The 25,106-nt window shown below is 35.9% G+C and overlaps 1 protein-coding gene across 1 annotated transcript in view; it reads right to left on the reverse strand.

The window, feature by feature from the left end:
- The window catches only part of LOC127857655 (protein Shroom3-like), a 173,691-nt gene extending 163,425 nt beyond the window's left edge, over positions 1 to 10,266 (reverse strand). The window contains exon 1 of the mRNA XM_052394234.1: positions 9,901 to 10,266. Coding sequence (XP_052250194.1) covers positions 9,901 to 10,101 — 201 coding nt within the window. The 5' untranslated portion in view covers positions 10,102 to 10,266. The remainder of the gene's footprint in view (positions 1 to 9,900) is intronic.
- Between the last annotated feature and the right edge of the window lie 14,840 nt (positions 10,267 to 25,106).

The raw sequence follows: 25,106 nt of genomic DNA on the forward strand, positions 1-25,106 counted from the left end.
GACGAAGAACACGATGTCCAAGATACAGCCGATGGATATGGGAATCATCGTGAATTCAAAACGCATGTACCGTCGCCATCTCATCAAGTCAATAACTGCCAGGGGCGACCTCAGTCTCCAAGAATTTCTTAAGAGGCTGACGATCAAGGAGGCCATCTTTATGTTCGCCAGCGCCTGAGAAGAGGTGTCCAGACAGAGCATACATGGCCGCTGAAGGAGGGCCTTAGGAGAGGTAATCATCACCTCAGATGACGCCGACGACAGTGATGAGGAGTTCAAGGACTTCAGTGCGGCTGACGTAAGCCAGGAGGAGAAACACATGGCGGACAATAACGTGTTCTCGAACATAATGTCCTCGACACTTGGGCGGTGACGAAGCACTTCCAACCACAGCCAATTTGACTGATGACGAGATCATGGCAAATGTGACAAGTCAGGTTAAGGAGGAGGAGGAGAGAGTTGACGAAGACAAGGATCAAGAAATGGAGCCGTATCTGCCTGTTCGTCAGTCATTAAAGGCCTCGAGCAAGGTCTCCGATGGCTGCAGACCACCTAAATTGGAACAGCAGCAAAGACTTGTCATATGCGGGACATCATTGCCATGACATGAGCAGCACCCCGAGACTCTTGTGAACAGAGAAAGTTGACTGACTTTTTCAACAGCCACAGTGAATAAATTAAATGAGGCTAGATGTTCTTGTTGCTGTTGCGATGTTTTGCATTTCTCGCCTATTGTATTGTTTTTAATGTGTATTAAACTGCATCTGTGCTATCGTTTATTATATGCAGTATTCCAAACGTTCATGATTAATAAAAAATATCTCTTATTGTTTAATCGTTTACGTGTGTTGAATATCTTACTATTCCCAAAAAATACGTTTTACTATCGCACGATTTTCAGAAAAGAGTTTGTACATTTAGCATTCATTGATGCTTTCATTCTAATTTTAAATTCACTTGTTGATTGGTTGATTATAACAATAAATCATGCGTGCACATAGTGTCACTTGATTTAAGCATATTCAATTGGAAAAACACCATCACACGATTCATTATACACTTTACATTTTTGGTAAATGACGTAGGTTAATGTTTCTGAGATTCTTTAACACATTTATCGTCAAGATTAAATGGAATTCGTGGAAATCGTGATCATATGGAATTGCGACATCCAGTTGAGTGTCAGGGTGTTGCGACATCCAATTGAGAGTCATGTCTCTGCGACATCCAATTGAGTGTCATGTCTTTGTGACATCTGTTTGAATGTAATGTCTTTGCGACATCCGTCTGAATGTAATGTCTTTGCGACATCCATCTGAGTGTCATGTCTTTGTGACATCCAATTGAGTGTCATGTCGTTGCAACATTTGATTGAATGTCATGTCTTTGTGACATCCAATTGTGTGTAATTTCTTTGCGAAATCCAATTGTGTGTCATGTCTTTGCAACATCAAATTGAGTGAAATATCTTTGCAACATCCAATTTAGTGTAGTGTCTTTGCCACATCCAATTGTGTATAATGCCTTTGCAATATCCGATTGAGTTTCATGTCTTTGTAACATCAAATTGTGTGTCATGTCTTAACGACATCCTTTGAGTGCAATGTCTTTGCGAACTTGAATTGTGTGTAATGTCTTTGGGACATCCAATTGAGTGTCATGTTTTTGCAACATCTAATTGTGTGTAATGTCTTTGCAACATGCAGTTGAGTGTCATGTCTTTGGGGCATCAGTTTGAGTGTCATGTCTTTGTGACATCCAATTGAGTTTCATGTCTTTGCAACATCCAGTTGAGTGTCATGTTGTTGCGACATCCAATTGAGTGTCATGTCTTTGAGACATCCAGTTGAGTGTCATGTTGTTGCAACATCGTATTATTTGTCATGTCTTTGCAACATCTGTTTGAATGCAATGTCTTTGCAACATCCAATTGTGTGTAATGTCTTTGCAACATCCAGTTGAGTGTCATGGTGTTGCAACATCCAATTGAGTGTCATGTCTTTGCGACATAAGGTTGTGTCATGTCTTTGTGACATCCAATTGAGTGTCATGTCTTTGCAACATTCAATTGAGTGTCATGTCTTTGTGACATCCAATTGAGAGTCATGTCTTTGCGACATCAAATTGAGTGTCATGTCTTTGCGAAATAGAATTGTGTGTCATGTCTTTGCACACCCAGGACATAAAAAATGCTCCAAAATCTGTTTGTTATTTAAGTTGCATTTAATATTTTGAAAATTAAAGTTCTTAAAAGCCTGATGTATTTGACATTGCTAAATAACAGATTACAATATCATTGATATGCAGTGTTTAATTTTGTTTTTAAAATATTAAGCATGACGATAAATGCTGTTTTGATGCAAACACAACATTCAGATTTTTCAAAATATTGTTTTAACTTTGTTTCTGTGATTTTTAATTAAACATACCAAAAACGAGCTGGCACATCCCTGTTGACATAATAATGACTTATTGCTTCAAAAGCATTGTAATTTAGGCAGTGGCAACCAAAATGTGTTTTCGCTAATTTATATTGGTAATCTGTAAGTCAAAACTTAGTCTCTAAATGCTGTGCATACTCGTCAAAATGCATGTGTGTCTGTAAGAACAAATACAGTAATGGATTAAATGTGTTTTGCTGATTAACCCTTTGCGTGCTGGGAAATTTGTCGTCTGCTAAAATGTCGTCTGCTGAATTTCTAAAATTAGCATTTTCTTCTATTTTTTTCAAAGAAATATTATCAGAATAGCAAACAGTTTGGATCCTGATGAGACACCACGTTCTGTGGCGTCTCATCTGGATCCAAACTGTTTGCAAAGGCCTTCAAAATTCGGTTCCCGCACTGAAAGGGTTAAGTAAAAGCTGCAAATTGAAGTGACATCAAACTAACAGTGAACTTATCAAATAGACTTACAATTTTATTATACCATGGTATGATCACATACTTTTCAAAGGGTACTTTATTCTTTTGCAAGCCTTATGAAATATGACTCACATTAAACCTCACCTTAAAATGTAGATTTCACATGATCTTTGAAAAAAGCACAATAACCATATGCAATGACAAACATCATTGATTTTTAAGTGCAGTTTTAAGATTTAAAATTCAATTTCAACTTTGTGAGATATGTATATGAAATCCAGTTACACCTGAATGCAATAAAAGATACACATGAATGCCACTGTAAATTGAATAGGAAGAGAAGTGTTTTTATAATGAAAGCCTTTAAGTTTTTCATTCTTGCTAGGGTAAAGTTTGATGCATTATACGCCTAAAACCAAGGAGTTGAGTGGTATTGTGGTGGGAAAGAAGACACTTACGTGCATCACATGCATTAATTGCCAGGGTATTATGACAAAGTAAATTTGAACAACTGAATAAATTCAAAAGATCTTATCTTAGATATTTTAGTTTCAAACATGATGACAAGTGAAAAAATATTATAAATTGGGTGTCTTCTATTTTCTAAATTCAGCCTTTATGATAATAGGTGTATGGGCGTTTAATAAAATAATTCAAATGTGCACGATTGTTATTTATTGAAGGTATCAGTTAGTTTGTTTTATCAGTGTCTTTAAATAATAATAACAAGCAAATTCGTTGAATTGATATCCCCCAGCAATATGCTTCTGGACACAAAAGTGTTATATTTGACACTCAAAAAAGCATTTTTTCAAGATACAAAGGGCCATAACTCCTTTATTAACAGATGGTGTACAATGCCGTTTGATGTGCATCATCCTAGTATCCATATATATACTCATACCAAGTTTCAATGAAATCCGTCAAAGCACTTCCACGATATGGCCCCGGACGGACGGAAAGACGGACAGACAACGCCAAAACAATAACCCTCCGCCGATGGCGGGGGATAATAACCTGGACTTAACATGTTAGGCTTTTATTACCACAGCGATTACAGACTTAGATTTACAGTTTGTGCATTAAAGTTGTGTGAAATTTAATAATTTATAACAAAAGGTTCATGTTAAGTTGTTATCCTGTACACAGAATACAATCTGCTGAATACTTGTTCCCAATTAAATCGAATGAATAAACATATTATACATAGGTATACTTATATAACATTGCATTTAAGGACATCAATATACCAATTACGTATTTTAATTGTTCCATGTTTTAAAGTATTGTATTTATCGTAAATATCGCCATTTTATATGACATATTTCACTTTAAATAAGAAAACCACTTAGTTTCATGCTATTTAATATTTGAAGTTTACCAGAGTCAAAACAGTCAGGTCAGGTGAAAAGAATGTTGCAAGTCAAAACTTTACAAGAGATTATATATAAAATACATAAATAAATGAACAAATTTAGAAAGTATAAAATCCAGACCATCTGTATGCTAATAAACGTTTACATAAATCAGACTGTTTGAACTTGTTCCTGGGAGGTATTGCTTACTTTTGCAACTTGTGTAACATTTGTATGTGCACAACAAAATTCTTTTTGATTTCAATCACTAAGTACAAATATTTTATCTGCAAATCAAAGGCAGCACATTCATTGGTTACAATTTCACAGATAATAGAGAAATAAAACAGCAATCCAACAAATTCAACAAATTCAACAATCACTGTCCATTGGGATAATAATATTGACTCAAGACCCCCTTTGCTGGGTCAACATTCTTGTGTCTCCAGGCACTGTAAGGTCCATGCCTTTCAGATCAACAAATAATTTGAATGTGTAGGCCTTTTTCATCTGTATCTACAAGTTCATTTAAGGAACCCATTCCCAAAGCAAAATAAAAAAAATTCCCTATTTGAAAGAAATCCCTATTCGAATTGTTCAATTATATCTAACAGTCATTCAGTGATTTTTTTTGCCCCAAATTACAGCCTCTTACAGGCTGTTTCCCAATTGCAAAAAGTAAAAAAAGGCTGTTTCCTAATGGCAAAAAGTAGCATTTGTTCCCAACAATCAGACCAAAATGTCCCCAAAAAATATGCCAAAGCTTTCCAATCAACTCAATAATTGTTTTTTTTTAAGTTTATTTTAGCGATTTTTCCCAATGCCATGGTTTATCGCGCTTTCTTTCCCAATCAAATAGGCCAGGCTGTAAAATATAAAGTGAAAAAAATCACTGACATTATATAAATATAATTTATATTCTTTTCTTTTTATAATGTGAATTTCTGGTTTCAAAATGAGTTATATTAAATTACTTTCTCCCATTAAATCAGTGGACTTTTTACACGTTAAAATCCCCAATCTCGAAAATGGCATTTTTCCCCAAAAAGCCAGAAAAAGGCTTGATTTAGACTGGCTTGTCCCATTCTCATTCTTATATGAATGTATAATAGAATGGTTTATTCTGTGAAAATCACGTTTTCTTATAATGCATTACAACAGGTTCAAGTGTAGAAAGATTCAGATAGACTGGTCTTTCATTTGTTACAAAATGTACATCATTTAGATCATAGCATAGTATTTAGTAGTCTTGTAATTTTTAACGTGTCATAACAAAAATAGCCATGTAAAATACAAAGCCTTTAAGCATGATTTGATTACACATTGCTAACAGGTGACCCCTAGTATTATTCTGCTCTGTATAATTATAAGGTAAAGTACCACTGAATTACATATCTTTTTAAACAATTATTATCAAAAATTGTGTTTACAGTTCATAATTATGATTCTGTATTTCCATTACTATGTACCAGCTCTCCCTGGGTCAGGAGTATTACCTGCGTATTGAAATACACAACAAAGGAGACTGGGATATTATGATGGGTGCGACAACAGCCTCAACGAGGTAATTGTGATCCCAGATAACGTAAATAACTGATCAATACAAAACGTCCAACTGTTAAAAGATACAAACAAAGTCCTTGTCAACATTAATTCACAATACAATTACCGGTCTTTTTGTGCAATACAGAAATCTGATAAGGTTTTCATTCCGCTAAACATGGGTGTTTGTCAACGTTTTCCACATTGTTTGACGCACGACTGCTCAAACAGTCTGTATTATCACTTAACAGATCTATTTAAAAGATCTGTGTCAACTCCTACCATGAAAATAATTAATTTGTTTCAACTGTCACACAGTCTAAGATAGACTTCAACCGGATGTAATGAGTCAGTTTGTTGTATTATCCTTAAACTTTAAACATTATAAATGACATATTAAAATAAAAAAATTTAACACTTTATGATATGCTTAATGTCAGTTGCTCAGAGAAATTGCAACAATTATGGAAATGTTTGGCAAATTGTTTGAAAATACAAAACCCTTCATATAGTATTAGTCAAGTATGAAAGCAAAACCACTGTTTATTTTTTGGTACTTCTGAAATAAAATCGATTGTTGTTATTGGCATCTTCTTTTTGTATAATACAGTTAATAAATAACATGACCATGAATTGTTGTAACTCAATGACAGAAGAAGCAATGCATTTAAAAAGTGAAATGTAGCATTTAATTTCATTAAACACATAAAGTTATAATATCCAATACCATCAAATATTTATATGTCTTGAGGCTTTTGATTGGCTACTTTTTCTTGCACAAACCAATCCCAGGACATTATTTTGGTGACAAGATGTCATCAATCTAAAATGACTGAAGAATAAGAATTTAACTTTTAAGCGTTTTATCATTTAAAACCTTGTTATAACAAGATGTGTTTGGCAGAAACACTTGATCATTATGTCCCCTTTTGCGTCGCTTTGAAGCTATAAATTTGACCTATGACCTTGAAAGATGACATTGACCTTTCACCACTCAAAATGTGCAGTTCCATAAGATACACATGCATGCCAAAATATCAAGTTGCTATCTTCAATATTGCAAAAGTTATTGCAAATGTTAAAGTTGGCGCAAACAAACAAACAAACACACAAACAAAGCAACAAACCAACAGACAGGGCAAAAACAATATGTCCCCCACTATAGTGGTGGGGGACATAAAATTATACTTTTTGAGATGGATGCATTACGAGTAATGAAGAAGAAGTTATAAGAATTATGATATGGTGTGGCGCGGGCAATATCTTGGCCTCTAGGTGAAAGGTCAAGGTCATGATTTAAGGTAAAAGTTAAAAAACACACACTATTGACCAATATATATATATATATATATATATATATATATATATATATATATATATATATATATATATATATATATATAATGTGTTCTGCCAGGTGGAGGACTCAACAGAAGACCACCTGTTACATATATAAGTTCCCTTTGGGCTCCAAGTGTAGTGGCCATCCAGAATAAGAAGTCTAGCCTTTTTTTAGAGCTTGATATACATGTATGTAACAATGATACTGAGATTTGGTGGCAAAGCATTTTTGTCAATAATCAAGGCAACATTACAGTCAAAGATAAAATAAAATATATCAATTAAGACTTATCCCACAATTACATGAAATATTTTTATTGACAGCACATAATTGTGACAAATTAATCTTGGTGAACAAATGGATTTAAAAAAACAACTTTCAAGGGCAACTGCTGTGATGTTCCACACATTTTTTGTTTTATGTTTAAACATGTATTAACAAAAATAATTTACAACACATCCCACTGGTGGAAGGTGCCAATTGGCTAAAGGGTAACAAACATCTTAATACACCCTCTTTCATTGAAATGGATTAAAATTAATAATGTTCTAGAATAAAAAAAACAAAATAAGATGGACTAATTATACCTCAATCATGTTCTACAGACCATAGAAAAACAGTACTTAAACATTTCAAATCAAATGAATCTTGTAATGTTAACAGTTCACAAAAGCAATGGGTGAACCACAAAACTAAACAGGAATGCAGTTTGAAAACCTCCATAATTATATAAGTCCACAGAGCGAAACCTGATCATCTCAAGATTCTAAAGACTATTTTGAGGGAAATTACAGTAAGTTGCAAATATATATGTTTTAAAATTGGTTCACACACTTAATCTTATTCAAACAGCGTTTCATGAATTCAAATAGACTTTGTAGTTGTCAACAGAGCTAATGTATTTACTGAATAATGCATGCATTGGCAAATATTTACCCTAAACCAGTAATAAAATATTCAATTTAAAAGCTTTGAGTGTCTGTAATTTATAACTTTTATTACACCTAAAAACTTCAATACAATCATTTAAATTTGCTACCTGGTGAGACTAAAGCTGCAAGCCCGACATTCCTGTATAAAAAATGACTCTTACGAGAAGTGCTTGAATAGCACAAAAATGTAGAGGTATTTGTTATGTATACTGATCAATGTGATTGTGCTGCATATTGTTCTTGAAAATTGCAATAAGGAGTATGTTTACTGATTACACACACATATTTTATTTTTACCAAATTTGTATTTACATATTTGTATCATCTTAAATGTATATTATAAAGTTTTGATTTTATTACAGAAAAGTCAATACAAAGATTTTCTTGAGACTCATCAAAACTGAGGCTCAGGTTACTGCTTTAATGAGGTAAGTATAAATAAAAGTGCATATTTCAAAATATAATTTAATTTGGTCAGATATAGTAAGTTTCTGATCTTTCAACGTCAATGTGCTGAATCAACAAATTACTGACATCCAAATATCAATGTTGCAAACTATTGAAATATCATAATTAATAAATATATTTAATACCTTTAGTGGATATGATTTGCTCTAAATTCAGCTATTTTAATCAACCTTCTGCGCTATTCTGAAGTGTCATGATAACTACATCATCATAACTACATCATTTTTATTACATGTCACCAACAATTATTATTAATATTTTTCATGGTGTTAAAAGAAGACCAAAATGAGAAGAGCAATAAGCAGAACTCAGAAATCAAACCATCAACATTGCAAAATCATTTATGAAATAAATGTAAAATGTATTTTAAATAATTACATAAGTTTGATGAAATTTTTACTAAATGTTGCCAGAGACAAATAAATGTAATATTCAAGATCAAACCTATATTTTTTTCAGCCTGATGGTACAAGAGGTCAGATACCTTTAGAGACCTATATTTTGTAGTACTAAATGTAATTTTATTTTGATGAGAAATATGCTTGATGTGCATGGGTAAGAGCCAGATATCTGGTAAGTTCAGAATGGAAGAGTGCCCTATAAGTGTTCTGGCTGTCATAGGTTTGAGCTCTATACCCGGAACACATTTTCTCCTGGGTTTACTTTGTAGTATCGCTAAGTGTATAAGTTTGTCAAAGTCACCCGTAATAAAACAAAGTTGCTTTAATTTCTCAAAATAAATTAGGAACATCAGTCTGTTGTGACATTTTGTTCGAAAATAAACAACACATCCTAATCAGGTCACACCTGTTACAAAATAAGGGCGCTGACTGATCTGAAATTAGGGCCAGATATAATCCAGGGGAAAATTTTGTATTGACCAATTTGAATGGGCAAGCAAACTTTTACATTGTAGTGTGTCACAGTAAGAAATAAGCCACCTTTGAAGCTGCAGAGATGGTAGGGTTGCTGCTGGCAAGTATCCCAAACTTGATCCTCATTTTCTCGTTGGTGTACTTTTTTTCAATATAAGGATCTATCTAACTATTTCTGTATACTGCCAACCGCTCTTTCGAGTATTATAGGCAAAGGGACATTATCGAGTCCGTTTCCTGGGAAGAACCAGTACTAGGTGTCTATGGAGAAGATAATATTAATGAGAATGCTCCCCAAGTGGGGAGCGAACCCACGAACTCCCGATCGCTAGGCAGACACCTCATCCACTACACCATCGCGATCTACATCAAACTCACATCCTTCCAATTTCAAGAAGAATAACATGGAAGTACCTAGTATTTAAACTTTTAATAATAATGATAATACAAAAAAATGATAATATTAATTATTGATATTATAATTATTAAATAAAGCAACCCATGTCATAGTTAAACACCTACCTCACTGATCATAATTGATGACTTGGATTCAGAACCTGTGGTGAGTTTAAACCCCCATGGTCGGCCGCCTTTCAGCACCACGGTGAAGGGTTCCCCCGTGCCCTCCCTCAGGGGGCTGGGTGGAAGGGGCAATTCCTCCTCGCTCGACTCATCAGACGACACATCCGCCTCGGCCCCACTCATAAAACTTACATCCATCATCGATCAATTAAAACTCTATTAAAATCAATTTAAAACACCTTGCTATTAAATAACTACATGTGTTTCGTCACACGCGTTGTCATAATCGTTTATATGACAATTTCACATTCCGGTGTAGTAACGTGCTTTCTTTTCACCTGCAGTGTACAGTACACACCGGTTGAGCGGAAGTTTACACTTTTGAAAAGTTATAGGCCCGTATCTTTGTTTACATTTTTAATCGCGAACGTGATGTCGGCTGCGGTTGGGTGCATCGGAACTATTGGATTGGTTTAAATCAACTTAAAATCGACCATACCTTACCAAATCCATTGCAATTATTGAAAAACATCATGACAAGCCTAGAACTAGAGTTTGCTTCTCGTTTAACACTTTGTGAAAAATGTATTTATTTAGAAGAGCGCTGAAGTGTTTTTTTCGTAAGATTGACTAGATATTGATTTACTAAATATTGCAATGTTCAATGTACAAAGATCGATTAACTTTGTAGAAAAAATAGTGGCTGAAAAAACAACAACTTAAATAATGCGCATTATTGGCATGATTAAAACTTGTATAATGCATAGTATGATTAGGTGTTAATTATTTGACTGCGCATACTGTAATATCTTAGTTTGTCCAGGGACCTATAGGCTTACAAACATCGTTTGTATAGGTCCCTGCTTTGTCTGAAACCAATTCAATGTTAAGTCGATAAAGTAAAACCACTGAGGGGAACCTAATGTAAAATATATGCTTAAAACTACAATTTCACTAGTTTGAGCCGCTTACATGCCTTGTTTGAGCTTAGTGAATATTTCTAATGAATATAAAACGAACGTAGTTGAACTCAAACCAAAATTAGTCAACCATTAATTAACTCATACAATTATTTATTTCATGTTTTACGCATGCTGCTATGAAAGTCTAAGTAATATCATTGTACCGGTAAAACTTAAGGCCCAGTCTCACTATGATGCCGCGGTGGAGCCCCGGTGCGTGATCCAGGCTCTACCGGGATGAACCGGGGCTCCACCGGGGACGACCGGGATGAACCGGGGACGACCGGGGCTCCACTGGGAAAGTATTAAAATGTTTAATACCTCCGGGATGAACCGGGAGTCACCGGGAAGGACCGGCAACGACCGGCGCGGCACCGGCGTAGCTCAACCAGGGCCCACACAGACCCCGGCAGATTTACGGCAACGCCCCGGTTGTCGCCGGTGGTGCCCAGGTGGAGCCCCGGTGAATGCCGGCAGAGTCCCGGTATAGCTACGGTAAATCGGCGCTCTGCCGGGACGCCAACGGCATTCACCGGGGCTCCGCCGGGGCATTACCGGCGACGACCGGGGTTAAACCGGGGCGTTGCAGTAGCTCTGCCGGCGTCTGATGCCGGTATAGCCCCGATGAGTGCCGGCGGAGTTACGATATACCAGGGCTCTGCCGGGACGCTGCCGGCTTTCATCGGGGCTCCATCGGGGAATTACCGGCGACAATCGGGGCTCTGCCGGGGCTTCACCGGGATAAACCGTAGCCAGTCCGGGGTTGACCGGGACTCTGCCGGGTTGTTGACCGGCTTCAACCGGGGCGGCACCGGGAAATAGTGTGACCGCGTTAAAAAAAATATCTACGAATCATCCCGGCTCTCGCCGGTCGACCGGCGTTAGCAAACCGGGATGGACCGGGGCTCTACCGGCAATAGTGGGACTTGGGCTTTATAAAGTATAAATCGCTAAATACTTCATGAAAAAGTACGTTTTTAAAAAATAAGTAAGTAAGATATGGCAAGTGAGTGGACATTATCGATGTGTCGGTTTATCTGGGTAATTTCATACTAAAAGAATGACTAAGAATGAACTGACTTAAATTGTAACGAAGTAAAAGTACATGTTTGTAAGTCACATTTTGATGGTTCTGATGCGTAGAAGCGATTGAGTGGCGGCAGTTTGCCAATACGACCAGTGCCTTCATTTGTGGTATCAGCGTTCTGTCGATTTTGTGCCCGTCTGTTGGGGCCCGTCAAACGCATCAAAACATTAAGAACGATTTGGCAGAATGCAGTCACTAGAAATACTTGTACGGTATTATTGGTGCATGGATTTATATTCTTTAGAAGGTACCTGCCAAAGTAAGGGCGCCCATACGGCGAGTCCGTTGTACATGCTCACAATAAACAGGGGGGGGGGGGGGGGGGCATATGTTATTACCGCGTCCGGGCTAGAACGCAGAATGGTAGACATCGGGACGCAATAAAAAAAGCAACGGAAAGCAAACGGTAAGGTTGCAGTAGTGTCATATGATACACGCATAGAACGCAGTGTGGACGCCGAGACGTCGTCGATGATCGATTCGGACGACCTACAATACATTATTTGGATCAGCCAATATTAAATTTGTCGTTCAACAACGTCCTTGTCAAACGCTCGGGTTCGCTCGGCCCATATACCCGTAGTATGTCTTTATCGTTTCCTTTCATGATGATAGGTTTTCATTTTAGTTACTTGTGGGTGAGCCACTCCACCTATAGTTTGTTTGTTCTGTCGTTAAGGTCACTCCTGACTGGCTTACCTTCTATATGCCTTTAATAAAAATGTAGACTTTACAAATGAACGTGTAGATATTAAGTCGCAGTGTAAACGCTTGTGTCGCAGGAGAGTTGTAGAAGACATCCCAAGAACGTTGTGTGGACGGCGTGACGTCGCCGACGATCGCCGTGTGAACGCAAATGGATCGAAATCTAAACGTAGTGAAACGGACGTTGTTGAAACGCCGTGTTCAGATAGCAGGATCGTTGCGCGATAGAAAACAGTATTTTGAATTTGTTTGTGAACAGCAATTCTGCGGTCTTACTACGACTTTCGACGTTTCTAAAACGTACTGTTTTGGTCATAACAAGGACGCCAATCTGGTGTGAAGGGATTATGATAACGCCAGACTGGTTTGCCGAGGCTAGTGATCGCTGTTAATATTTGATCACATTTATTATTCAGTTTAAAGCAAGTGTCAACGTGTTGTCAACAGAACTTGATCAGTTTATTCTGAAATTCCCACGTTTCATCAGACTGGCTTTCTTAATGTGTTCTTACGGAGCTTTAAGACGCGATGGGATCATCGCTTAGGAGGCAAAGACGAAGCGGGGTCGTCTTGAGAACGCACGAAGACGGCTTTCTCCGAACGCAAAGAATGCCTAATAAGGCGACAGTTTGGCGACTACTTTCGAAATTTTCCAAGTGAACGCAGTAGATTTTTACGTTACGGAGGCGTGGCTAGAATGCCGGAGGATCACCATGTGGACGCGAGAGACGCAGAATCAAAGCTGTGCACACGCCATTTTTATGTGGTCCTGCTCGGTCCAGAGATATTCTTGTATAGTGAGTTAAAAGTGTTCTCCAAGCTAAGCGACAATAGTTTGTTTGTCGTGTTAATTCTGTTCGCTCCTGACTAACTTTCCATTTCGGCACTAACAGGACTTTCTTTACGTCTGGCAATTCTAGCATTATTTAAGACCTACGATAACCTTTCTTTGGAGATTAGTTGGTTTCTTGAATTTCACACCAAGACCCATGGTCTTGGGCATAATGCAACGAGGATGCTTCTTGGCCGTATTGCAGTCGCAAAGGATCCCATTGTAAGATCAGTGAAAACGCTGAGCTTAACGGAGTAAGGGAGATAACTGTATGGGTCTTTGGTGAGAATTGTTCTGACTTGACCACATCCGGGGGGGGGGGGGGGGGGGGTAACTTCCTATATACAGGTGTATAGGGGTGTGCCGATTTTATGGGGTGTGTTTTTCGACTAATATTATCGATATGGGTATGGTTTTGAGCATCTAAGTATCGATATGGGTATTGAAATAAGAAATTTGCTTGTATATAAATGCATATAGATTTGAAAGTATCAGTATCAAAATGGGTATGATAATTGTCATTCTTGTATATAAATGGGTATCACAAAGTTAATTTCAGTAGCGAGAAAGATGCAGTAACTCCGGGCAGTAACTTTACTGTTTTTATCTGTTGCTTGATCGACCAAGATGATACTGGGACGTCATATATCAACATACGTCATATATTAAGTGACGAAATCGTTACATTCCGCGTTACATAATCTAAAAGTGCCGGGAAAAGTGCAGTTACTGCAAATTATTCATGAAAATTGTATCGGAATTACGCTAACGTTACATGTGTACACGGAATTATACTCTGTCATTGTGATAATAGATCTAATATATGTTTTGTAGAAAATTTTGATTATGTGTGGAATTGAATGGGTCCAGTTTATTCAAATTCTTGTATTGACATGGGTCCACTTTCTCAATGGCATTGTATACAAATGGGTCTGCTTTTTCAAAAATCTTGTATCAAAATGGGTCTACTTTATTAGAGTTCCGGTATAAAAATGGGTCACATTCGGAAGTCTCGGCGGGACACCCCTACCCTAAAATTTGGGAAGTTACCCCCCCCCCCCCCCCCCCACCCGGGGACCACATAGTAAGGGCAATAACAATGATGGGTTTACTGGATAAAAAGGGCTATTACTAGTGTGAGTTAACCACGTTTAGGAAGATTATTCGATGGGTTTCTCGCATAGCATGAAAGAGCACTATTACCAGGTTGTATCAATATGACAGTAATTGGTGTACCCACTCTGATAATTTAACAACGTAGAAAGGGAGCTAACAGCGACGGGTTTGATATGTGTGTTTACCATGTACATGTAGTAATGGAGATAGATATGATGGGCTTGCCACAGAGCAGTAGATTACTATAATGAGTTAAACACTTTTAAGGGAGATACATGTGTTGGTCTTACTGCATGTCAATTAAGCTAACTGTCGTGAGTTTGCCGCGAGGTGAGGCAGATTGCTGTGATGGTTTAACCGTAAAGCAAGGGAGATAATTGTTGAAAGTTTGCCACGAGGTAAGGCAGATTGCTGTGATGGTATAGCCGAAAAGCAAGGGAGATAACTGCTGTGAGCTTGCCGCGAGGAAAGGCAGATTGCTGTGATGTTTTAACCGTAAGGCAAGAGGAATAACTGTTGTGAGTTAACCACATAGTAAGGGAAATAACTAATAATTGCTTACCGCATCGCACGGTCGATCGCTGTTATGACATTTCCGCGTAATAAGGGAGTTTACTACGGTGGGTTAGCAGCAAAGGAAGAGTGATTACCGGGGTGATTACTGCTATGACTTAACCACGTTGTCACTCTATTGGGGTCTATTGCATAGTAAGGGTGCACCACAAGAAAGAAATATACATGCGATGGGTTTACCGAAAAGCAAGAGAGATCACGAGTATGATCGTTGTATGCACACCGTTCTGACACACAGGGACCTTTGAGAAAAATACTATATATGTACATTGAAGGCAAGGGATACCAATGAAAAAGTTGCTGCGCAACAACGTGGTCTAGTCAATAAATGCACCATAAAACTGTATATCCACAACCAAGACATTTATCTTTTCGTGTTCTCGCTTTATCGCCCTTCTACTTCCATCGATTAAAATGAGAGATGATTTAATCTTGAAACCGTATTATCACAGCCTTGCATCGTCATCACGTGTCGTAGTCTATCCATTGTATATCCTAATGTCGAAAATGCTGAAGCAAGATGCTTAATTGCGATATAACATTTGCGATCATGCATCGTGTCCGCGCATCGTGGTAACGTTGTCCTTTTACCAAATGCATAAAAGTGTGTTCGTCCCTTTAGTCTTATGATACTGTTTTAACAAGTGTTTGGAAGAATTTCGAGGTTTCAACTATATTTTTTATTTAATGTAAATCCGAATAATGTTCTATATAATTGAACATTGTATGTAAGGTTTGAAGTATACATGTAAAAATTACTTAAGACTTAAATCATATAAAATAACAATAGTATTTGAATTGACAATCATCATTTGTGAGAGCTATGCTCAGAAAAAGTCATATATCGGCGGGGCGGCTGCGTGTCTTCACGTTTACTTGATTGCAATTCAGAGGTTGTTAATGCGGAACATATTGGCATTAACGGAACACCGTTGTTCTTGTCGTGTGTGCATGCAGGCCCCAACGACACGACTGGATTGGTCGACGGGGTCGTCTATACCCCTTCCCACAGCTTCCTTAAAAGAACACAAAATAGGACACTTAGGAGAAATTTGGTATTTCCGATTTGTCGTGAAACTGACGAACAATAAAAACGATTGTTATACAATGCATTAAATACGTTATGAAGGCCATTAGAGTTCGACATTCAGCTCAGATACAATTAAGGTCAGGAGGAAGAAAGCACTTTTCATAATTGGTTATCTCAAGCAATGATCTTTTCAGTTTTTGCGGACATTGAATAGGAAATCGGTAGTATACATGTGAATGTACTCACATCCTAGTCAACGTTGGTTTGTCCACTTCATAATAATATATTCGTCTCGATTGAGACATGGTTATAAAAACAGAATCTGTGAGTTCAAATAAGATTGCCGGCGCAAGATGGTATATCCGTCCATACGAAGGACCGTCTAAGATGTGATAAAGCTAGCTCTGTCCGTTTCGTATTTGTACGTCCAAAAGCACTCGTTTTGATGGACATGCTTAATTTGATGTGTTATTAAATAAGGAGTGGACGTTTTTATCATAAAGTTAGCATCTTTTAATTCAAGTATGTCACATTAAGGTACGATGCGTTGCATACTTATGAGGTAACGGGATTCATACATATAATAAAGACCGTGGCGTCAGACCAATGTTTTATTTGAGAGAATCGAACCTTTCTTCGGTCTCATGCCTTGATTACTTACAAAATGGATCTTACTACAAACTTACCAAATGTATGTTCGTAAAATTTAAAATATAACTTGTATTTGTTTGCGGCTAATATGTTGAATAACTACGTTGACTTACAAACATTAGGTTAAAGCTGTTAGGCATGAAACAGGCATTTTCCACAAACACAACTAGCACACACGCCACAATAAGTAAGGTATGTAGGTCAGTAATACTTGTTTTTCGTTTTTTTTCCAAATTTTATAAGTATATAAAATGACATGCAGAAATCTCACATATCCATTTTTACATTCGTTTGAATTTTATGAAACTACCAAATATCTTTTTAACACTCTTTATTTAGTGTATTTAGAATAAATTTAACTAATATGATCGAACTTAGTACAATAAGCGCACAATTAATAGTTTTAACAGTTCAATAAATATAGTGACAATAGCAAAAATGATAGAAAACTCAACTTAGTATGAGTCAAAATTAATGCTTTCTGGTCTTTTACGTATTCAAAAGTACTAAAACAATTATAAAACAAGAGATGTGTTTGTCAGAAACACAATGCCCCCTATTGCGCCGCTTTGAAGCCATATATTTAACCTTTGACCTTGAAGGATGACCTTTACCTTTCACCACTCAAAATGTGTAGCTCCATGAGATACACATGCAAGCCAAGTATCAAGTTGCTATCTTCAATATTGCAAAAGTTATCGCAAAACTTTAACCAAGGTGAAAGTTTTAGGTTAATGTTTTGATGACAGACAGAATGACAGACAGAATGACAGACAGACAGGCCATAAACAATATACCCCCGATCATTCGATCCGGGGGCATAAAAACGTAACACAATAAGGAAAGCGTTATTCGAGAATTGGCATGAAGTGCTACTAGACACAACACGCGACATTTTGCCTTGTAAATGCATAAACATTCTGACGAACCGGTAACAAAGATTCTTACTGAAAACATTCTGAATGAAGTATATCTCTGCAGGATCAAGTAACAACTCATTAAGGATAAGTTCATACTTAACACTTTAAAGTCCCAGTATGTTTGTGTCATTAAGTTTGTTTATTTACCACGGTTAATAATAGTGTGCACAGTAGCCATTAGCATTATTTTTTCAACCTTATCAAGGAACGTATGCAAGGACTTTAACTCCTAAAAGTGGTTGTTTGGTGTCATTAGGGATTGCTTTAGCACACAGCTCAATGCATCAAAGTATAGCAATGATTTTTTAAATATCGGTCAGGTGTGAAAAAAGTTGCTTATATAAATACGATAGAACGACAACTGTACACTCCGGGTTTGTTTGTCTTTCTAGCGTGTCGTGTTATATATAGAATAATTTGAAACGTCATGTTTCAATGTTATTGTATTGATCGGCGTGATCGGCGTGATCGGCATGATCGGCATGATCGGCATGATCGGCATTTTATTTTATTCATTTTTTGCTGAAGCACATTATTACTAATCACATGCATTTTTGTGGTGGTGAATGATGACATTCTGTTCATAGCTTTCGATTAGCTGAAACAAGAAATATCTTTAAAAAAGATATACGGCGTAAATAGTTTAATGAATGAGATCAAGGATAGCGAATGTCTTTTTCTGTGCAGTTCTTAGCTGCATCACACGCAGTACGGGATGTTACGGGGAGTTTTCGCGGCTTATTTTACATTATAACATATTGCTGGTCATAAACCTATAGATACAAAACAGAAAACCAAAAGAAGAATGGAAGTGAAATTTAAACATATGAGTCAACCGGCCACACGAGAACAAACCTGTTTTAGTGGTCTGTCGGGCATTGCTATTTGATTCGATTATTAACAGTATCGAGAATCATCGTACTCATGCTTAAAGTGATATTATGGGCATTTTGCACTGTTGAATTAAGCTGAAAAGAATTAACAGGTCAAAATAGTTAGTTAAAATGTGGTTACTGATCAATTATCTGCAACTCACCTTGCTACCAGTTGTTTATAAAAATATATTTTATATTCGATATTCTTACGTGACCCACCCAGTCCTGTAAGCCGAAATGATCCGTAAAACAATATTGTGTCTTTGTGTCGTATGAACAAATCTGCACTAAAACTAAATTTAGGTTCAACTCGTAAACGCATGGTCAGTTGTCAAACGAAAGTACGGTTAATATTCAAATGCATTATTTTTCTCTTTCTGGTATATTGTTTTAGTATGTTGATGCTGCATTAATTACTATAAGTGTATATGAAGTAGAAACATCAAAAATAATCAACGGTTGCGATAGACACCTATAAACTGTTACATGCTCATAATATCACTTTAGTACATTAGGCAATATGGTGGAATAATTATTGTTAAATTTATTAAAAATAATATTTATCATTGTATTGTTGAAAACACATTAAGAATCTATTATTGACATACCATAATTATATTGCTGAATATCTTCTTTTAACATATTTCTGGTCTAAAGAAAATTCCAGGTAACCTAGTTCACGGATAGCGTCTTTATTATATAACGATTATTTTACTGACCGCAAACTCCGGTGATGACCTGTATATAAACTCTGAATGTCCGCGACTTGACCCGAAACCTCGCGGGTTGAAATGCAATTCTTTAAAGTGAGGCCTCGCTTCCACTGCTCTTTATACTTTTACATGTTAACATGTTGACAGGAATATGGAAGTAAGTACTAAATATGAGAACATAGCCTTTTAAGTATAAACGCTTTTGCGCTGGTAATACTCTGAAAATAAAAGGTGTACGCACAAACTGTATTGATGTCGAGAATTGAGTGTAAAACTGTTCTATCTATTAAGCCATTTCATTAGAGATAAAATTGTTTCATACAGTAAAACAGTGGTACAAAGACGCGGATATGTTTCCAATGTTCTGGTGGTATACTCAAATCAGCCAATGGAATAAATGAAGTGTATTCATTCGTACCTAGCCGCGGGAAATTTTATTTGAATTTTATTGGACACTTACAAAGGTCAAGTCAGGGTGAAAAGCTGGCTTATGCAGCTTACGCCGAAAAAATTAACATTACATGGCTCCTTTACTATGATATGCAATACTATCCATACTATGCCACTTAACATTTTGTTCAATTAAAAGGGTTGACTAAGTATTTTTTTGTTCTGAATCGTTTTGTCATTCGTATATACCTTTGAAACAATGAAGTGTATACGCGCCTACTGTTATTGAGATAATATAGCTACTCATTGAGAATTGCTTTATGAATGATTTCAACACTTCTGATATACTTCTGATCCACTTTGTGAGCTGTACTTCTAATTTGCCACTTATAACCTGCCACTACACATTCATCATTAATGAAGCGATAAACTGAAAAACAAGTCGTTGTGGGGCTTCTAGGGAAGAGTCTAGAATTTGACAATTTATACAATAATAACAATATTGGTTTATAAAAATATCTTTTATATAACCGTATGCACAGTAGGATGCATAAATTCAGTAGTTAAAAATAACTCCTCGCCATGGTCATTGATATTATGAACATATACTAAGCAAAATAAGAATTGGTCAGTTATTATTGTATCAAAATTATATACACGGAATGAGATAGAATTTTGCAATATAAATGTGATAGTCTTTCTAGCGTTTCTTGTAACAATTCCTCAATTAGACCAGAGCCCTTGGTCCGAAAAGGGTATCTCAGAATTACTGATCCGCATCGGGTCGGTCATTTTTCGCCTCATCTGGGTCGAGATTACACAATTAAAACTCCCCGACTTTGGTCAGTTAGCATTTGAAAATATCTACACTGATAAATGATTCAGTGTACTGTTTTTGTGAGCTGGGAATAAATGGGGCTATTCTTAATAATGCTGCAATATAACTTTTCAAACGAATTATATAAAAAATAACCACGCACAGATGAAAATTTATTTATCTTTGATAAAAGTTTTTGTTCCTTTCTTCTCATTTCTTTGCTCTGATAGATTATTGATCGTTACTGGTTTTTTCTTGCATGCATTTTATTTTCACTATATCTATTGACCCATTAGACATAGTTGTTCAGTGTATATTGGCGTTATATTATGTTTCGTAATTTATTTAATTGTATAAGCAAAACATGTGTGCAATACATAACCTATTTAATTATTATTTTAGTGAATCTCCCTCTTCAGTTCTGTCTTAGGCTTTGGATCTCAGCACTTACAATCATGATCCTTTATTGATTCTTTGTGTTCGTAGCCAGCATATATATTTGATTGCATGAGTGGAGCTTGACTGGGTTGATTGCTGCATTTTTACCTATGTATTACAATAGTTTTTGTTAATCTTCATGAAATGAAGTCGTCCCAACAGTTTTTACCAATAGTGTTTTAAAAAACAACAACACCACATATGGTTAACTTCTTAAGACATAAAAAAGCAACACAAAACGAACGACGCAATAAAGTATCTATTAGCAGTAAGAGATATCTTCAGCGTTATATATCTTAAAAAGGTATGCTCAAATCACACAATTGAAGGTTTTAAACTAATATCCACTAGCTAAGCTATCTAAGGCCTAAATAATCGCATGAGTAGCTTTATTGTCTGTAATGGCTATAGCTGTATACGACCCATTTAAAATGACCAGTTCACAGGAGGATTAAAGTCTACTTCCTTGTTGCGAAACATTTATAAAGCATTCCGCCACTACGTGTTTGGCGTTTGCTGATGGATGTTGAGTCGTCATGGACTTGATCAACATAATCGTTTTGCGCTTGTGTGTTGTTGCGCTGGTGTGGAAGTATGCAGGTAATATAATTTACATATGTTTATTTCAATTTAATTTGGTAATTCTTCAGAAGAGTCATACAAAGAATAGTATTTCTTTGTACGAGTCCTAAAATTAGTGTTACTTTTTCAAACACAAGGCAATTTCAGACTATTGCAACATTATTTCGGATGTTTCAAATGGGGTAATATTAATTTTTAAGACGTTAATACAATAAGTATTTTAATACTCAGTTGTACATTATTCCGAAATATCTTGCCTGATATTATTAGCATCAAAATAACTGGAAACTACTTAAAGCCATAAACGATAAAATGATATTGGTTTTATCAACGAAAGGTATTGAATAAGAGCTGTGCTCGGGACAAGTCAAATCTCTGCTCGGAGATAGATACTTAATTGCTGTAATATGTACGGCCTGTGTTCAGCTACTATGTCATATTTTGATATTAATCATACCATAATGTTAACTTTGAGAAATCGCGGAAAATTTACATTAGAATCGCTTGATCCACTTGATCATCACTTTTTTATTTCAAATAATTTTCTATAACGTAAATTATCGACTGACAAATGATGCGCATTTCACTTAATACCAACTTGACTACGGACTACAGATATTTAACCACACCCGTTTTTGAAGAAAAAATCGGATACGATACCTTCGTATATTTATATGAATAAAATGGACGCTTACGCGTGATAATCGTTTTGCAAAGTCTATCATTTGTGAATAACACGTTTTTGTGTGACAAACCGTTTCGGTCAAAGACCCTAAACTGCCAAAAGCTAAAATATATATGTAGCCATTGTTATACAAATGAACTAGCGATAATAAATCATAGCAGCGGTTATATTTATAAATGTAATTGCGGTTGCAATTTGTACCAACATTTACACAATTATGAATTCGTTATTAAATTATGACTGAACTTTTGTTTTTATTATGTAAAATAGTTTTCATCAGCGGAACAAACCACCAGTTAGAATAAAACAAAACTTTAAAAAATGTAACCACTGTTATAATTTTAATATGACTGCCATATGTTAATGACTTTAGGTTCAAGGTATACCGGTAACCGCAGTTATATTTATGAGTGAATTCGCCTTAAAATTTATAACCTCGGTTAAAAATCAATACCCGGTCTTGCAATTTTATAACAACAATTGCAGGTATTTTGGGCTGGCGGTTGTATTTCAACTGTTGACTATAACGTTACGGCAAATATTTGTATAATCTTTATTGATGACGATTTATAAACGTTTGGTTTATGAAAGATTATTATACATTGAGTTCTTCCTATTCGGTGTTTATATAACTACTTAGACCGATCATCCATTTGACCTGCCACATGGTTAAGCAAGCAAAATACATCCGCCTAAGAAGCAACATGTACTTAAGCTTCTCTTAAATTTAGATAATTATACTTAACAGAAAAATATTTGTATTTTGAACTAATTCACATATGATTTTAATTTTGTCTGAAGACGTTTTTTTTCCATATGCCTATCCGCAGAAAAAATACTCCAATTCAGTATTTATAAGACGTTTATCTGCAGCATATGCATTACCTATTGCGATTCACGTTTGTTACTCCTAGCGACACGTTGTGACATTTTCAAACAAGTGATCTTTTCTTGATGGGATCGAAATATCGTTTGCTTTTATTGCACAAACACAATTCGAGTCCCGTGTTGTTTTGCTGTGCCTTTTGGATGCCCGATAAGGTGTTTTCCTGAATGCGTACATTTTAGTGTTAATGTCTGCTTGCTAATGTGAAATGACATTTGCTGTGTTCATGTCGATGGCTTAGGCAGCTGATTGTAACTTAGTACTAGTGTATATGGTTTACTTATTGTATTCTTTATTTACTTCACTTGATTTCCCCCGTGCATATATCGTATATACTCCCCTATAAGTCAATGATTTCAATTAAGATGTTCAAATCGAACACAGTAATAACCTTAAGTGATTTAATGGTATTTTAGATAAACAACTCAGGAAACAAAATCGTTGGCAAAATGGGCAAAAATGTATTTTACAAAGATATCTCTCAATCATTAGAATATTAAATATTCTAAAGGTATGTAGAATTTCAGCGAGTCACGACCTTTCACAAATTTACAATAGCTGTGCCTATCAAAGCAACCATGATCCGCAAGTACATGAATAACTCGAATAGCTTATATTAACCAGATCAAAGGTTTCAATAAGAGTGTTATGTCGACTTCCTTGTTGCGATCTACATTTCTACACTACAATACACGCACCATACCTAATGCCTAACGCTATTTGGAATCATGAAATAACAACACCAGATTTGTAAAATATAGACACGTTTCTCCAACAACTATTTTTATTTAGAACGAAAAATGATGTCCAAACATTATTAGTAGACTATGGCAAATTAATCAACAATTTCGTAGAATAAATTTTCAAATATAAAGTAAACAACCATTGTAAATTCAAATTTTCCTCATTTGGTAACATTCAGTGTTACATCAATTACTTTAGGCGACCGTTTTCTTTAGAACACAATAGTTCGATTACCGCCTCTGCATGTGTCGCCAACAGAAGCTTTGTAAATATCTATTTATATGCTTTAACGACAGGTTTGTTAAATTCGTTGAACTGTTAAGGACATCATGGATACATAAAAAAGCGATATCAATGCTTTAACACTTTTACGAAGCGATAACATAAGTTCTCGATGCCAACTTCCTGAATAAAGTATCTTATTTCCGGATTAAGGTACAAGAACGCTCAACTTTTGGCACATATCTTAACATGAAGCTAGAATATTTACCATGATTTACAATAGAACAGGCCAAACATCATACACACTGCTAATGAAGATACGACTGTTAATCGGGAAGCTGACTTTCTATTATACATCCGTTATTTCAAACATAAAGTCAAATAGTTTTTGTACAAATCGGCGTTTTTAACAAAAAAATAAATTAACGAAACATATTTACTACTAACCACACGTCATTTTGTTGGCATAAAGTAAAAGATGACATTCTGTATGTATAATTTGATTAGCTAGAAAAACAAACTTTATTTTGTACATGTGATTGATATATTACTTTGATTTTACAACGATATCTATACCGTGCAAGTTAACATTTTCTTTTATCAATCAATATAGTTGAAAATGCTTTTTGTTTTGAATTGTTTTGGAATAAAGGGAAACGTTTTACGCGGAAACACTTAGGTGTGAACCCGTTACTGTTCTTGAGATAATAGAGCGACTCATTAAGAGCTGATTTCAGGATGATGTAAACACTTCTGATCCACTTTCTGAGGTGTACATCTAAACAGCCTCTATTGAATATAAGTGATAAAAGCTACATATACACCATTTAAGAATTTTCGAGAGCGATAAACATAATAACCTAGGCGTTGTGCGACAAGTTTAAAATTATAAAAATGTTTGTCCAGAGAAATATTCTTTACCTTAGGCACATATTAATGCATTAATTCAGAAGTTTATGAGAACTCAGTTCAATAGTC

Source organism: Dreissena polymorpha, chromosome 14 (genome assembly GCF_020536995.1).
Source record: "Dreissena polymorpha isolate Duluth1 chromosome 14, UMN_Dpol_1.0, whole genome shotgun sequence".
Taxonomy (NCBI): domain Eukaryota; kingdom Metazoa; phylum Mollusca; class Bivalvia; order Myida; family Dreissenidae; genus Dreissena; species Dreissena polymorpha.